This window comes from Sparus aurata, chromosome 7, assembly GCF_900880675.1.
Source record: "Sparus aurata chromosome 7, fSpaAur1.1, whole genome shotgun sequence".
Taxonomy (NCBI): domain Eukaryota; kingdom Metazoa; phylum Chordata; class Actinopteri; order Spariformes; family Sparidae; genus Sparus; species Sparus aurata.
The window spans coordinates 16,197,744-16,215,900 of NC_044193.1; the positions used below are offsets into that span (position 1 = coordinate 16,197,744).

The window sequence follows — 18,157 nt, forward strand, 5'->3', positions numbered from 1 at the left end:
TCTTCTATGAAAGAATGAGCAGGAATGAAGGGACACATAAATGATTTCCAAGACAATAACTTTTTCTCCAAATGCAGTGAAGCAAACACACTTGAGTGGGAAATATGTGTGGTTTGATTGTGGATGCACAGTGAGTTGAAAACAGACAGGCAGTTTCATCAATCAATTAAAGTCGATTAAAGGCCAAGACCGACTTTGTTTTAGCTACTTTGATTCTTTACAATATACTGTATACTGTCATTGTTTTAGTTTTTGGTTTAGTTGTTTCCTGTTTTATTTTGTAGTTATATCCTCCTGTGTCTTGTTGTGACATTCAACTTCCCGTTCATGTGTTTCCAGTGTTCAGTTTTCTCTCTCCAGCCTTCTTTTCCGGCCTTTCTATATGCAACCATTCAAATGTTAAATCTGATGTGCCTAGACTCTTTACACTCAAGGATGAGGATGCTAGGGCACACAGGTTTGTTCTTGATCAATGGAATTTTTCTTTTTTTAATTACTTGATTTTACTTATCTCACTGAAACTACACATCTGAGGCCCCATGTTTCTGACAGCATGTTTGCCCCCCTCCATCCCTCCAGATGTCCCTCAGGGGTGACAGTAACACAAGTGTCCCATTGTCATTACAGCGTCTGTCTCATAGGGGGGAGGACATGCCCTGGGGGACATCAGAAGATTAGCTTTGACATTAACCCCCCCTATAACACACACACGCACGCACACACACACACACACACACACACACACACACACAGTCACACACACACACACACACACACACACACACACACACACACACACAGACAGACACATACACACACACACACACACACACACACACGCTTGTCCCAGACGCTTGCACGCTCCTACCCATAATCCCTCTGTTACAAGTCACTTCCCGTTTCATGAGACAAAGCAACAGATCATGTGAGTGTGTTTTGTGCTTGTTGCTGACTTTGGAGTGTTTGCTGTGCATGAGTTTCACACATGGGAGCTGGAAAAACAGGAGGGCAGCCTTGACATTAATGTCAGTATCTGGAGGTGAGCTATTAAGTGATTGTTGTCTATAGGAGAAAAGGGCATACTGTACTGTGTGTCCATGTGTGTGGGGAAAAGAGAGAGGGGGTTATGTGTACAGTGTGCATGTGGTCTGTATGTGTGGGGGAGGTGTGCTTGGTAGGCCATGTGCTGTGTCCTAATAGCATTTATTTATTTGTCATGGTTGATGTATTTACTGTATTTGCATACTGCAGTTTTTGGGAACGCATTTTCCAATATTTATGTGTCTCGTGAGCGGAGACTTGCAGACCAAGTCACATGTTAGTGCAGCCGGTCAATGCCTGATCAATATGTGATCAGCCAGAGAGCTTTTGGGCTGTACTTAGCTGCAAGATCAAGACTGTAAAGACCCATACTGACCATTATGTCTAATGATTGACTGAGCACACAAGAGGAAAACAAGTCTCAGACATAACTTTGAAATATCTATCACTGAAGCTGTCGAATGTTTACTGCGAAAAGGGAGCATTTATGGAGCTTTATTTCTGTTGTGTATCACAATCTTCATTAAATATTCAGCACTGTCCCTTATGTCAGTGTTTCAAACTGTAAGCCAGCACAGCAGAAATATGAGAAGAGGGAATAGATGGAGAAATGGCGAGAGAGTAAGAGACTGGGGCACGGAGAAACAAACCCATTGACTTGATAAACTTTTATAAGCTCCGTAGTCATAATAGCAAATACCAAAATACTTTAGAGCTTTAATGAGGCTGCTATGAATGATGAAATCGCAGTCGCACACCTTCGTCTGTCAGACACCCTCACATTACAGATTTCAGCAGTGTCTCTCTCACGTTGAAACAACATTGTCCTCTGTTTTTAAACTGGATCCGATGTTTCAAGCAGACTGGCTGCATGTGATGAGATATTTACAGTCTTTCGGTTTATGAGGATGGATAGGCAGACAGGAGAAGCTGAGTTCAAGGTCAGGTCTGGGATGTGCATTGTTACTCTCTGTTTGTCAGCTGGGAAAAGACATCAATAGAGGCTTTACTGTCGATTCCTCCATCACTCCCTCCTGTTTCCAGCCTCTTCCCTTTTGTATCTCTGATCTATTTTTTTTCACTCAACTCGTTAGAGATGCGGGACATATTAGACGAGTGATGGATGGGCTCTTCCTCCTTTTGGAGGATCGTTCATGCAGACATGCGCACTGAGAACAGTCACAGATGTATGTGCGTGGTGTGTGTGTGTTTATTTGTCGTCAGTAGATCTATCTTAAGCATACCCTGTCCTTTTTTTTTTTCATCCAGCTTTCCTTGACCGCCAATTAGACTCTGAAAGCCGGATGAGGGGTTTAGGCTTTTCACATTTGTGGCTACATCTGCTTAATTACCATGTGTTACTCACACTATACAGACGAGGCCAAGTGTGAGTATACCCCCCACCCCCCGATACACACACTCCCAGACAGACACACAAACCACACTCATCCAGCTAATGGCCCAGCCTTTTTCAGCTTTTGCTGGGTTTATATTTCACCTAAGAGAGGGAGGGAGCAAAGCCAACAGGTCCATTACCAATAGGCAGAGAGAGAGAGTCAGATTGTGATGAGGGGAGGAAAAAATAAAGAGAGGGGCGGGGATACGGCTGCAGGCGTACTGCGGCAGCAGCAGAGCGGCATGACGTGATAGAAGAGTGGAATGACAAGACACACACACACACACACACAAATACACATGCTCGCAGCTCTCAGGCCCGTCAGCCAAAAGTAGACCGAAGCAAAGGCAGCGACTGAGCAGCATACAGATCGGAGACAAACTCACTCGCTGCTTTGTATCCTGATGCTTGCAGAGGGTGAGTGCAGCCTTGTGTTCATTTTTGATAGATAAACACTTTATTTTTCTGTTTAAGTCAGACTGTTGTTGTGGATCTTTTCTTGTTTGCTGGTGTGAATCTGTGTTCTCTTAATTGTGTAAATTCTAGTTTAGGGAATTTAAACACTGTATTGAGAAGGTTGATGATGACGTTCACAGTGATATCACAATCAGTGGCGTAACGGGGGGACGGCGGCAGAGTGGAAGAAAGAGGTTAACAGACAGAAAGGCAGAGCTTAAGTGGGATGAAAAGAGAAGCAGAGGGGATGACAGAGGCGGGGGTGCACGGAAACCAGGGGTGACATGATGCGATCAGTCTGAGTCAGCATGATAGGGGCTGTATGACTCAGAGCAGCATGCATAGCATACATACTATAGTGTCAATCTAAGAAAGATCAGTCGAGAGGGTTGGATGAAGTGGAAAGGAGTTGTAGCAGCAAATGGGAGGAAATGTGCACACATGGTGATGTTTATGTGGTTGCTAGTCTGATTACGCTCTGTCCTGTTAGTTTGTGTGGGTGCTTGTGTTTGTCTGTCCTGGCTTCTACAGTATAATGAGGGGAGTGAGTGTGGTAGACGTAGTGCATCTTTTTCCAAGGTTGCGAGTGATTCAAACTCTCTCTGTAGAAAAATCTTGTGAGACTCCTCAGCCAATGACTTCTCCATGTGGTCGAACCATGCTGCATTGAAAACTGGAGCTCGACTGATACTAAACTTTTGGGATGCCGATGTCGATATTGGGAAATGAAAAATTCCATTATATTGGCTGGAATGCATCCATTTTTTGCAACAATCCCTCAAATGTCGTTATCAAACATTTGTGACAAAGATATATAATGAAGGCAGAAATTATACTCTTTGACAATAAACTTTATTGTCCAGAATGACTTTAGTGCACTGCCATGGTTTACTACACTTTGCCAGGAATGTAAGAATTATGAATTATTAGCGATGCACAATAAATATATGAAGAATATGGCCAATTTATATTATCAGTAGCTGGTAAGTGAAGCTAATAATGAGGCCAAATTGCTTTCATTGACTTAATAAGTGTAGTATGCTCATATTTTAAAAGAATAGGTGGCAGCAAGCTCCACATAAATTGGTTTGTAATCTGTCAGATTATTAACATACATTTTCCACAGTATAATCTCAAATAGAGAGAGAGATTTCATATTGGTGCTTATCAGACAACATATACACAGATATATTAATGATGGGCCAACATCAGGCGATAATATCAGCCAACTATCATTTTTATGTCTTCAGTTTAGGTTAAGATTGATGGACGGACGGATGGATAGACACTTTGAAGTGGTTCTCATCAGTGACTGATGCTTGTGTAACCCCTTGTATGACATCAAAAACACACTGGCCCTCATTTATCAAACGAACGTATGGCAGAAAACCGTGCGTACGACCATTTCCACACAAGCTTCGGCATTTATCAATTTGGACGTGAGCGAAAGCTACGATCAGATCTCACCTCAGGTCTGAGCTCGTGTACGCAAATCTGAGTCTGTGGATTTGCGGTGCAGCACAGCAAAATCTGGCTGAGTCTGAAAATAATTATTAAACAAACCTCAGTTGACATTAAGCATAAGCAGTCACATATTTAGAACAGATCAAAATGGATTCTTAAAATGAATAAAACAAAATTTAATAAAAAAAAAAAAGCCCACGTTTTTACTGATACCACTTTTTTTGTAAAATAACATATGATAGGCTAAATAGCTTAACATGACAGCTAATTAACAGAATACGTAATAACCCCGCTGGCAAACCCTGCTACAGAGCAGGAGCGCAGATTCAATAGTGCGCACACGGGTCACAGTGGAGCTGCTTCGGATTGCTGAAGGGCAGGTGGCTCCGTCTCGGACCAGCAGGGGGAACACTGCTGTATACCCCAGAGAAAGTGTGCAATATTATTTTGGCCTGTTCAGTTTTGCACAACATTGCATTAGTGAACGGAGTGCCTTTGATGTGCCGGCGCTGCCAGGATGCCGATCTCCATCTCGGAAGAGTTTCTCTTCTTGCCAGTGTTTCCTCTCTCCATGTCCGACCTCAGTGGGCGTGGCCTCCAAACCAGGAATATTTAAGGGCGTAACATGTTAATGATGATCGAATTCAGCCGCCGCATTTATCAAGACCCGATCATTTGTACGCTGGGATTGGTCAGATACGAATGTTTCATAAATCACACGTGTGTCCTGTCGTAAGACCAATTCTGCGCTCAGATCTGCACCCGTTTTCACGCAAGATTGATAAATGAGGGCCACTGTGAACAAGTTAGTACCAAAACACTGTTACAGTCATGTGTTGCAGTTGACAATCTGGAGATACAGTGTTCTTAGATGACTGAAATGTTATGTCGTGGCATTTTGCTGGATGACAGAATATGTGTCATGATGGGTCATGTAGGCCAAGTAAATTTCCATTTGGGCTACTGACTCATGAGAACATAAACAGTCTTCAGTTCATTGTTCACAAAGACACTTTTGTGTGTGTGTGCGTGCATGTAAGATGACGTTTTTTTTCTGCCAATAGATGAGAACACTGATTTCTTCAAAGAAAGTCACTTTGAAAATGAGTCACCTTGCTGCCGGGCCCCCTGATTGGCTGAAACTATTGGGACTGTTTGTCACAGCTTCCTGTCTCGGTGAATGGTGAGGCTCTGCGGACCAATGGGAGGGCAGTAGTGAGGATGCAACAGTGATCCAGGAAAAAACAGCCCATTGTTCCCGGGACGTCAGAGAAGTGTGACCTCCCTACCACCGGCTCTGGCTGCTCCACATAACGGCACACTGAAGGACCCAACACCCCACTGACAGGTAAGACACTCATGAGACAGCAGATGTGGCGCGTTTCATTTTATAATAAGATACTTATGAGCTTCAGATGTTATTTTTAGAAAACTTCTTCTCAGAAAACTGTGACTTTCCAGGAATCCTAACATCTCATTTAAGTGTTTCTGCTTTGCCGAGTTACACTAAGATGAATGATGAACATTATCGCTGTTGCTTTGGTTGTTGTCATTATGGATGTTATTACATTCATTTATTACGACTTTTCAGACTGGGTGACACACACAAACACACAGGCGCTGCAAATGTCCTTCAGTTCACAGAGAGAGGGGCCTGTGTTACCACTTCATTTATTGATTTTGGGATGAGTCAGAGGTTTTTCATCACGTGGGTGACGGTTTGTCTGTGTGTGTGTGTGTGTGTGTGTGTGAGAAAGAGAGACAGTATATGTGCTTCTTTAATCAGAGGTTCAGTGACTCGGTTCAGGCTGACTGTGTCATGGGACAGTGGAGACAAAATGGTGTAATATGATTATGAAGTTAGAAACATCTGATGCCAGCAGCCGCTTCATTCTTACAGAAAAAAATACAGACTTGAGCTGCTGTCTTTCATTATTGTGGTGAAAATAGTTTTAAACTGCCTCATGTAGTTCACCTTCTGACTATGTGAAGATAGAAAATAACACGACTACAAGACTACAAGATAATTGAATGAAAAAGAAGAGCCTCTGCTGTTGTTGCTGCTGCTGTTGCACACAAAATCCAGCAGGTGTCAGTACCATCCTTTCAGTCAGCTGTGAGGAAAAGTCAAATGCAATGATCATTACATTCATTTGAAACAAAAACAAAGAAATAAATGATCTATTACCATGCTTTCATCTTGATGTTCTCCAAAACTGCAGTTTTTTTTAAATTTCTACTGACATGTATTCATTTATTTACAAAGAATAAAAAATGTTGTCTATATTAACAAATATCACAATATAATTAGCCAAGAGGCTCACATCTGGTAAAAACTAATTAATTAATGATTAGTTGTCAACAGTTTTGATATTTAATTAGATGTTTAACACATTTATCAAATAAAAATGCCAGTCTTTTAAAAATGTTGCTTTTCTCTGTTATTTACCCCTATAACATTGTATATCTAATGGTTGTGGACTATGGGTTAGTCAAAACAATCAATTTAAAGACACCATCTTGTGCTAAGGGAAACTGTGATTTAATTTTTTAGATTAGATATCTTTTTCACAATACTGTACACTACACTGCAGTATATACTGTGGTTTCGAGCTTCATGTTTCAGCCAAGATCTCTAGGGTTCCTGCATCCTTCAGAGACCACCACTCCGTGACCTTTGCTCTTTATCTTTCTGTTTGTCTTCATGTTTTCTTTTTGGTTGCTTAACACCTGGAATCGCCACATCTCTAATAACATGCAACACTGATGTTTCTTTGGGGGAAAACATGGACATTGTGTAGAAAGCGCCAAAATAGTAGCCAGCTGCTTTGATTTGATCCACTGACGTAACGATAAGTATAGTGCGACGCTGAGGATCACAGCCGGTACAGATAAAAAACATTGTTCGAACATCGATGTAAGCCTGACCATATACTGCACATCCAAATAGTTTTTGTGACCCCAGACCAAGATTTACCCATAGTTGGTGCTTGGTGGGAGTTAATTTTGGACCATGTGACTACCCAATTAGTAACCTAATCAAAAACCAAATTGAGAGATAAATAAATATAATTGTTAGCTGCAACACAAACTACAGTACTAACCTATTTTCCAGCACATTCTTGTCTTCTGACCAGGCTAAAATCTAGCCTACACCAGAACAAAAATCTGTTTTTTCTCTCTGTAGATTCACGTGTAGTGCATTTGAACGTTACACTTTCTATATTTAAACTCATTTCTTTAGGCAGAAAAGTCACAAGCAGTTAGACCTACAGGGAAAACGTCAACAAACAGTCAAACGATTGTAAATGCACTTATGTAACAGAATGCCATAGAATGATCTTGTCTGTATGCAGTCTGAACACATGACACAGAGAACATACCTTACACATTTTACAAACATCGCCTTTTGTGTGAGGGAATCAGACCTGAAATTGATTTGCCAGTTTTTCACTCAGCTGTTGGTTTCAGTCATGACTTATTCTTTCCTTTTTTTCTTTTTTCTCTCATTACTTTCTGTGCATATACACACAGAGACAGCCCTACCACCAGCTGAGCCTCGGTATGTCCTTACGTGGGCTGAAGTAGTACCAGTATGACCCCAGTGTATCCCCTGGGGAATAGCCAATTTCCATACAGATAGACACAGAGCCAGACTGCACCTGTGCTCCTGGAAATCCTAGCAGGAATTGTGTCAGACAGATAGAAATTCTGATGCTTATTAGTGAGTCAGCCTCCCATGAGAAAGAGTGAGCTAAGAAGCGACAGAGATGGGTAGGAGGAGGAGGAGGAATTTGGGGAGAGAAATGAGGGGAAAGCGGGATGGATGATAACATCTGTCTCTGTTTACCTACTGCTGAATCACTGCTGCTGTGCAAGTCTTCGTTATCATTGAGTCAACTATGGCAAAATGTTCTGTTTCAGAATGTCCTGTATTCTAAGTTGGTGAGAGGAAGGTCTCCTACAGAGAAGCTAACCTCTTCTTTATTAGAAATCAAATGGGGTTTTTGGGTATGTGTGTGAGTTTTTGAGCCGAAGCCCTGCAGGGATTCTGAAAATTACAGACCTTTTGCTCAGACTGCTGGGAAAATGTGTGTGTGTTTGTGCGATCCACATGACACTGTGTGCAATACTGCGATTAGATATGCTGTCAAATAATCCGACACTTTATCCTTGTGACTTTGACGGCTTAATTTGACACATCTCTGCTTTGCTAAAGACAGCTTCCCAAGTCATCTGGCAGCAACAATTTCTCCTATTTAAAAAAGGGCAAGCCTGGCTCAGCGTTAAATCTGTGTATTTGTGAGAATGTGTATAATTACAATGATGAAATCTATTTGTGCTGTAGTGTGTCCAAAGCAGACGTGTTGCAAGTGAAGTAGAAAGTTAGACAGAAAATGTACAATATGTACATGTTGAATTGGGAGAGCAGTGCAGCTATTGACACCTGGCAAGCAACATTTCACGTTCTTATTATATGCTTATTAGCTGATTTTCACATCTGGAGGTGGAGGTGATGATGTATGCTTTATTACGAAAAACCCCAAGGCTACCAAATGTGCGACTGCAGTTCAAGTCTGTACGTCAAGTCGAACCATCTGCAGCTGTTTTTTTGTTGTTGTTGACCAGAACAGACGATTTAAGATAAACCATGACGTTTTCCTTACCCTAACCACGTTTTGATGTGTATGTTTATTGTAAAAGCTATGTTGAGATATTTCTTACATGTTTAAATGATTCATTTGGATTTTCCCAAAAACTGTCATGTGAGATCCAAAGCAAATCAGTTCCTTAGATGCTGTGATCCCTCTAACTCTATACGTGCTGATTCCTCCGTTTATACCCCTCCCTTACTTCTTCCCTGCTTTTCTTCCAGCCTCACAGCCTCTCATCGCCTTTCCCTTCAGCAGAGCAGTATGAGGTTGTTAAATTATATGACATTACATGAACATTTTCACTGCATAGAACAGAGGGGCCAAAAAAATATTAAGCTCAGTTTTGGAGTTCTTGGGTCGGGCTGTGTGTTTCTGAGAAGGCAGCAGTAACTGCAAGTATCTGGAATCAAATTGAATCAGGTGAGGACGATACCATTACTCTGTCTGTACGAGAGCAGTGTGTGTAGGCAACGATGTGTCTGTGGGAGTCTGTGCAAGTGTGTATTGGAATTCATTAGGTGGAGAAAATCTTGTTATTTGAGAACATAACGCTCTTAAAGCCTCTGGTAGACGTGAGACGCTCCTGTGAGCGAGTGTTTGTGTGTTTGTGTGTGAGAAGCTGTTTTTGTGTTTTGAACTCCCAGCCGGCAAATTTGATTGCGCACAAGCTCGTTGCTGCTTCGCTGAAAATAAGCATCAACTCGTGGTTTACCATGACTCAGTTTGTCATATGGGCTGTTTTCACATGCTCACATACCACGGATGTTTAACATGCATCGTGTTGAGAACAGCAAATTCAAGTGTACCTGATTCAATAAAACTTTTGATTAGATTCTAACAAAGTTATTAACCCCTAAATGGATAACTTTTAAGTGTGGTGGGTACATTTGGGACTTTCTAATACTGTTGCTGTGGATTTAGTTTGAAAGTGGAAGTCAACTTTTTAACTCATTATAGGCGTATCTTTCACTGTGTTTCTCCGTACAGGTCATAATGAGTGGGGGAGTCAATGTGAAATCGGTCCCTCGGGGTCCTTCCTCATCAGGAATTCCCCTCCCACACAGCCTGTTGCCCTCCTCCCCCAAAGTAGACACCCGCCGCCGGGCTGGTGACCTGCCCAGGCCCTCAACACAAACCCCTAAACACACTCCCACAAACACACCCACGCACTCGCCTTCTCTTTGCCCACGGAGCTCCAGCATCCCCGGGCCTCCCTCCAGGGACTCGACAAAAGATCCCGGCCTAAAAAGTCAGCTCTTTAAGCGAACCCTACCTGCTCCCCAAGTGTCACGCTCTGCCTACAGTAGCCCGTTAACCCAGCGCAGGGTGCCACCTCCACACTCTAAAGACACACTGGATCTGGGAAAACCTACACTGCCTCACGTCACCTCACAGTTTCCACATGATGGCAATCACAACAGAAACACTTTAACAAATAAGAACCAGGCATGGGGAGCCAGCAACCTGCGTCCATCACTTCAGTTCAGAAGAGGAGACAACTCCAACACTGTCGCTGAGGCAGCAAGGGAGGTCATGCCTCAACTAGTGGAAGAAAGCCACCCTGCCCAGTCTGCTACATCGAACAACGGTAACCTCCGCCCCTCTTCTGCTCTGATGAGCTACAGGCATGCCATCAGAGGTCACTGTGACTCCACCAGCCAATCAGACGAGGAGATGGAAACCCCTGAGGACAGCAGTCCGGCATCCTCTCCTGGTATCCTGCCGTTGCCACCGATCTCATTCTCCGTGCCAGTGATGTCAAAGGCTGCTTTGGATCAAAGCTACAAGGAGGCTGCGTCAATAGAGACACACACACCCAGAGTCAACATGGCTACTGTGGCTCCCTTCAGCTACAGGTAACATACACACAAGTGATCACAACTTCCATAACAAGCCCCCTATTATTGACTTTCATTTTAAAATGTAAAATCATTCTACTGTCATGATCAGGTAATCAATCTCTTTCTCATAGAACTTTATGATCCCCAGTTCAACTGACACGCATACACACACATCCACACACATACACACACACACACACACACACACACACACACACACACACACACACACACACACACACAGACACACTTTGATTGCCACTCTGGATGATAAAGACCAGCCCTCGAGGCCTATTGTAGCCATTTTGGTCTATCCCTCTGTATCTTTTTCAGCATATCCAGTATATATTGTGCAGGGATACACACACATATACTTGTGTTTTCTGGAGCAGAGCTGATTGATAGAGTGTCCTTGACAGCCTCTGGGCCGAATCACTGTATTCTTCCCTCTCATACACACACACAGTCTCTCACGATGTTTGATAAAAACAAAAAAGTTGATCTTATTTTGTAAGTTAAAAAAATCGCAGTGCAGGTGTGTCTGATGGTGTCTTAGTTGAATGAATTTGTGAATAATGAATCTGTTAATGCATAATTTTACAATACTGTATAAGATATAGAATAAAAAAAAACAGGATGAAAATATAAATTCTTCAGCTTCTTTGTAAATTTATGATTATCAGGTTATTCCCAGTGCTTTGTACATTATCAGTGATTTTCAGTGTCTTTTATTTGCATTTATGGAAATCAACGCAACCCACTGGGGAGTCTCGTGTCTTTCTTCTGCTGTCTGACATAGCAGCTCCTGTGGTTGATTGCAGTCAGCCACATTGACGTGATTTGCATGTACAGTAACCAACATGTGATGGTTGTTTTCATGATGTGTTTACAGAGTGCGAGTGCAGGAGAGTGATTTTTCACTGGACGAACTGAGTGACTGCTCATCTGGATCCATAGAAGTCTGCTGCGATGACCTAACGCCAGGTAAGACACACACGTACACACACATGCACGCTCTGATATGCAATCAAACAGATTTTCCAAATTTTTTCAGAAGCAACACACATTGCTTTTCATTTTCTTTGTCTGAATTGCTAGACAAAACTTTTACTCTAGTTCTGTCTGCCCACTGAGCATCAGGGTGCAGAGAGGCCAACGGCTCTGTTAGCAGGTATTAATGCCTTCTTTCTGGCATCCAGGCGCTTTTACTGCAACAGAGTCATAAATGCCGTCAGACAGGACATGCCAGCAGCCAACCTTTGGGTCTTATTGTGGAACCTGAATAGACTCAGTGAAGACTAAGGGACAGCCATTCTCTGTCTAAATGTATGCCTTTACGCGGTTACTCATTGGGCCTTGAGAGCCATTTCTAAAGTCAGGTGGTGTATTTCTGTGTGTGTGTCTCAGCCTGGGGTTCTGCTGACTACAGTGCTATTAAGAGATGGAAAAGAGAGATGGGCTCAGGATGTTAAGATGAAGGAAGATGACAGGGTTGATGTGGGTCAGTAATGGGATGAAATGGGGCACTTCTCTACTCACTGCCAGGGTGTATTATTATATGCACACTGATTTCAGCTTCATCCAAGAGCTGTTGTGGAGTTTGAACCCTTCCTCCTCTCACAATTTATCTCTGTCCCTCTCTCTTGAAGTTCCTCCTTTCCAGTTTCATTGACCTAAAAATGCCACATTCCCAGTATGACCCCCCTGCCCGTCCTTTTGAGTAACGGTTTGCTCTGTACCCACAGCTTTAGTCATGCAGTGTCGTGGTCAGTCTGAGTAGAGGGATGGGGACGTGCTTCAGCGATATGATTTTATCAGTGGCTTAGTGAATCACTCTTTTGATGTGGTGTCAGTCGGACAGGAGGGCGTCAACTGCTTGGCTTTGAAATGTGCAGCCCAGAGTTAGTCTGTTTTTTAAACTTTAATGGCCAAAATCTCTCCTAACTCATAGCACATCTGAAAGAATATGAGCAATGAAGTCAGAAAGTATCAGGACAGTTGTATGTTTTTCATTGTTTGGCAGTAATCCTTCACATTGGATTTAGAATGAGCTGAGCTGCAGTTTTAAGGGGCTTCCCATTCATACTGGGTGAATTATATCCCTTTTTAAACACAGTACCCAATTTCAGGGACAGTAGAGCAGGACAGGAATCTTAAAGTCAAAGGATTTACGACCAAATATTATTTTCTCTGTCCCTTTTTCAGATTTAGAAATTAATAAAATGTTCAAAAGAAACGTCTATAGGTCTTTAATTCCTGCACTCTGACTCTGTTGTGGATGTACAAACACCCATAGGCTCTTCGACTACTGCTTAAACGCCTTAAGTTTGTCATTATGACAGTCTTCATCTTGGTTTTTTGAGCCAGAAGCAACCATATCTGGATGAGAGAAAGGAGCTGGTGATGGAGTATGCATATTGCTATGACTCTGTCCTGATTGGATTTGACTGAGAACACCCTGAAGCATACCCTATTTTATGTATTTTACTGTCAATTGGACCATTATTTGGTTTAACGGTAAACTCATTAGGAACCTGTTCAAGTGAGATTTTGGGATTTTATCATAAGCTTATATACAATTGGGTTTATTTTTGAAACCAGTGGAGTCATTAAGAAAGCAGGCTTAAGCAACTAACTTCACTTCTCAGACCTGGAAGCTTTGTCCATATTTTATACAGTCAATGGTACAAACCTAATGTTTTTTAGTAATGTTAATGGATTTTGGTGTGGGGATGTCAGTCTGTCAGTCAGTATGCTGACAAGATAAACTAAGATGTTAAACTTCATAAAGCTTAGTGTTGTCATCATGAGCATTATTGCATGCTCATAGGCTCAGCTAAGGGCATGTAGCAGTGAATACTTAACATAATTTATAAAAAATAATGTTTAGGTAGTTTTGTCAGTTGCTACTTATTCATATGAGGTTCAAAGAAACAATATGAAAACAATGAAATGATTATTATCAGAGAAATCACGTCATTTTAATTAGTAAATTCAGGCCGGGCGACAATTAGATTGTAAATGGCCTTAAATCCAGACACACAATATGATCCCTCCAATACTGTCATGTCACATGAGAATAATACTGGTACCCTGCTTTATAGTGTTATTAGTGTAAAATTAAAACGTCATTTTAAGTGAATTTAATATGTGTGTAATTGAATGCATTTAAAACAATTTACTGTGACACAATTAGCTGCATCTTGATGTTGAGTGTCAGTCGGCATGGACAGGAAGAAGAAAGAGGAGATGTGAAGAGATGATACAGAAAACAGAATTCTTTTTTTATTATATTAAATTACGTCACAAACAGTTCAAAGTTCTCTATTCCATTAATCTCTGGGCTGCCTAGAACTATAGCCACCAGAATAGAGCTGCTGGCAAATAAAAGCTTTTAAAAGCTTTTTGGAGGTTTCGACCAGCTGGTTGTGGAAAGGGGGGATGGGAGCTCATGGTGGACCAGCCCCAGTCTTTAAAGGCCTCTGGCTGTCTTGGGACTATGGTTGTGGCCTTGTAATTGGTCCCCCGAAGGCGTTAGAAACAGAACTAAAGTGTCTTAGACTCCTCTGAAGCTGCATTTACATGGAGGGTGGACTGACACCGTAATAACTGTAATTTAGGGAGCGGAGGAAGGGAGGGAAACTGGCAGGAAGGCAAAGTTTGGAGGGAAGGAAAAAGGGTTGAGGGATGAAAAGAGGAGACTTGATAAGGTCAGTGGGTTGATGGATTTTTTTCTGTAAGGAGGAAGTAGAACAAACAGAAAATGTGTGCACAGTGATAAGATGGCAGATTGAATGTCACCTAAGTATTACAATGGGGAAACCTGGTTTAACACAAGACACAATCATCATGATGTGATTTGGTTATAGTTATCATAGTGACCATTGTTAAATAACAGTTCTCCTTACATAGACTGTTTTCCATATGCTTAGCTTCACTTATATTACGTCAGCAGTAACATAATCATCTCGTGCATCTTCCGTCCGAGACCCTAATGAAGACCTGAACATTTAATGTGACTGTAGCACCATGTGGTCTTTCAATTAGACCACAGACCTCCTGACCTTGTCGCTCTCTGGAGAGGTGCACTTGAGCACACGCTCATGCCTGAGCATGTGTGTGTATGTGTGCTGATGTATGCATGTGTGACAGTACACAGATGGTTCTTGAAAGATAAATGTGATGTGGACTGGGTATCATTTTTCATCTCCCAGTGAGGATATGGCCGGATATTCCCCACGGACACTCCCAAGAGTCCGTCAGCTGTTTCTCTCCCTCACCCTCTCACACACACACAAACACACACACACGCACACACACACACACACACACACACACACACACACACACACACACACACACACACACACACACACGACATTTACAGATAGAAAAAAAATAATTGTACTTTCCAGGTTGAGAATATTTCAAAATAAAAGGGCAGATGTTTCCTGAGAGGCACACAATCTGGAGCAGAGATTTCATCAAGTGTTCCTCATGACAAGCCAAACTTGGAATTCAGTGGCCATGCGCCGATGTGCCCTGTGTTATACTCAATTGCAGTTCCCTCAGGTACCAATTTATTAGGTATACTTAGCTAAAAGTAGACTGCAGCCCACAATAAAACCTCTTTTCATGAAAGTTATAATATTCAGTTTTAGTTTAAACTTTTTCACAAAGGTATATTTTGTCCACCCCATTTATATCAACAAAGGGAAGGCTAAGCAACAGAAGCACCTCTCTGTATAATGCAGTTCTTTTGCATCAAGAATCTACCTAATGAAATTGGAAAGTATGTGTATTTTTCTCTTGATGGTAAGCCCGGTGCATGTGTTATTGTTGTGGAAAATGAGACATGAAATCAATGATACAAACTGATGCAGTTGATCTAGAAATTACTGAAAGCCTAAATGTTTACTTTACTCAGCTTGACAGAAGACTATTGAGCCGAATTCAGTTGCAGTGAGGTAATGCAACATTTATTTGCAAATTCCAAAGTCCAAATTCCTCATCAAATTGTTCATCCTTTCGCAGAGCAATACAAGAATATGTTTTGTAAATTCAAATTAGTTTTAAATTTGAATAAGTGCTTTTTTTATGGTGAATCCAAATGGCTGTAAAGGCAGTAGTTTTTATTTTTTCCTTGTCTTTTCCCACATTTCACTCATCACGAGGAATACATGATAAATATCGGACTGATAAATTATCAGCCTTATATTAGAGAATTTATATTATCTGCTATTTATCGGTATCTGTGAAATTCAAGCCGATAAATAGAGCCAGTAATATGAAGCCAAATTGCTTTCATTGACTTTAGGAATAGCAGCATTTACAAACTCTGATAGGTGGCTTAAATGTTTGTTTATGGTTCACTTATAAACAAGAAGAAGGAGAAAATGGAATCTTAAATCATCCATCTTGGCTCACTATATGTTACTCTTTCTTACCTTCTGGTGTGTATAAACTACAGGTTAGGTACTTATTTTTAAAACACAAAATGGGAAGTTATCAGCTTTTGGTATCGGCTGAAAAACATCCATATCGTGGGTCTTTCCCCCCCCCCCACACACACACACACTTATGAAATAGTCAGCAAATCTTTAGTAATGAAGGTATAAAATCCGCTTGCAGTTTATAAATTTTATGCTTGCCATCCCTTTAATGCCCCTGGACAGTCTCGTGAATAGCATTTCGATAACCCCGGCCGCATCTACTCTTAGACAGTGCATAATCCTCTTTGGCCAATCTAATCAGAGAGGCATATGCCGAGTTGGCGTTGGACAGTGATGAGTGGTTTAGTAGCTTTGGGAAGATGATCAGACATAAGCGTGGACTAGATTTTGTCCTCACTCATCACCAGGAGTGAGGCAGTAATCACTATTTAGGGTTTAATGTCACGCTCTACTCTTTGACCTGTCAGGAGTTCTGTGGTTCAGTGTTGGGACGGCTCAAGTGATGGCCCAGTTTTTTTCATGTTTGGCGGTGAGCTTGAAAGGGAGGACATGAGTGTGGGAAAGTGAGCGTCCTAAATCGGCTTGTGAATGCACATAATCCATACATGAGCAGAAATGCCTGCATGTGTACACATGTGTGAATAAATGAGTACAAATTCCCCCCAGACACCCACACAAACTCCTCATTGTTCCAGTTTACTCACACACTGAGCCGTCTGTAAAAACTGTTGTGTGATGTATTTTCATCATCATCGTGATGTGAAGAGGCACAGCAAAGACTGAAACACCATTTCCAAAATTAACATCGGCCAAGCGCAGAATGTGGCTAGATTTTCTGTTTGGTGAGCAAGGAAGACCATCTGCCCCACTGAATGCTTACCAAAATAAAATGTTAAAACATAAACACATAAATGAAAAAACATAGTCTGCTAATAGTCTCTTCTGAGTTTTGGTGTCATTTATGGGCATGATGCTTCTGTACTGAAAACTGTATACAGTGTCGGCGGTGGAGCCCCTTTCATTTCTATAAAGGCAGCTCAGTGGCACATGAAGACCAAAAAGTGTGACATCTTAGATGTAAAATTCCCTGGATCATCTGCTTCGCTTGTGCACATTGTGCACTATAGAATTCTTTTTTCTGGGCAGCTCACTTGCGTTTTCCACAGACTTCTTCTAGAATTTCCGAATTTTATAGGAATGGATCAGATTTGATTCACTGAAATTAGTTATTTTATGGGTGTTGTAATGCGCAAAAAAATCTACCCACCATTTTATAGCTGCTTCTTGTACAATCTTAGCCTATAGCAAAACGTTTTTTGGGCCGGTGCGTGTCACCTGACGTTGAATTTACTCGTTCTGGTCATTTTGTCAATTTCAACGCTGGCGTTCTTCTTGGGTGAGTGGCACTGTTAAGGACCTCATGGTGCATTCAAGTGTATCTGGTAAGCACAATCTATGCTTAAGTTACCACAAGGATTGTTTAAAACAGGAAAGATTCATTTTTGTTTTGTTTAGTCCTTTGTTGAAATATATAGGCCTATATCTGTCATTACTTAATGTTCTTTTGTAGGATTTTAAAAAAAAAGTGTGACGCTAAAATCATTAAAAGTGCTGTTCATTTATACATAGACATATAAAATAATTCCACGATAATATTTGTTTATTCATCATAAATTATATCTTCATTGCAGTTTTATTGCAGATCACTGATTTTCCTCATATTGTGCAGGCGTTGCACTAAGTCAGAGCTGCCGCCTCCTTCTCTGTTTTCCTCCTCCTCAACCGTCTTCTTCTCTCCGCCCAGGGACATTTCCTTACAATGAAATGAAGGAGGGGAAGAAGGGTGAATTG

General features: G+C 41.5%; 1 protein-coding gene across 11 annotated transcripts in view; it reads left to right on the plus strand.

Moving 5' to 3' along the window:
- The first annotated feature begins 2,730 nt into the window (after nucleotides 1-2,730).
- Nucleotides 2,731-18,157, plus strand: part of LOC115584565 (neuron navigator 1-like) — a 93,627-nt gene continuing 78,200 nt past the window's right edge. For 5 of the 11 annotated variants that reach the window (XM_030422068.1, XM_030422069.1, XM_030422071.1 and 2 more), the window contains exons 1-3: nucleotides 5,524-5,705; nucleotides 10,000-10,868; nucleotides 11,746-11,837. In XM_030422068.1, coding sequence (XP_030277928.1) covers nucleotides 10,006-10,868; nucleotides 11,746-11,837 — 955 coding nt within the window. In that variant the 5' untranslated portion in view covers nucleotides 5,524-5,705; nucleotides 10,000-10,005. Of the gene's footprint in view, nucleotides 2,855-5,421; nucleotides 5,706-9,999; nucleotides 10,869-11,745; nucleotides 11,838-18,157 lie in introns of those variants that run through there. The other 6 variants (XM_030422064.1, XM_030422065.1, XM_030422066.1 and 3 more) reach the window with 4 other exon arrangements.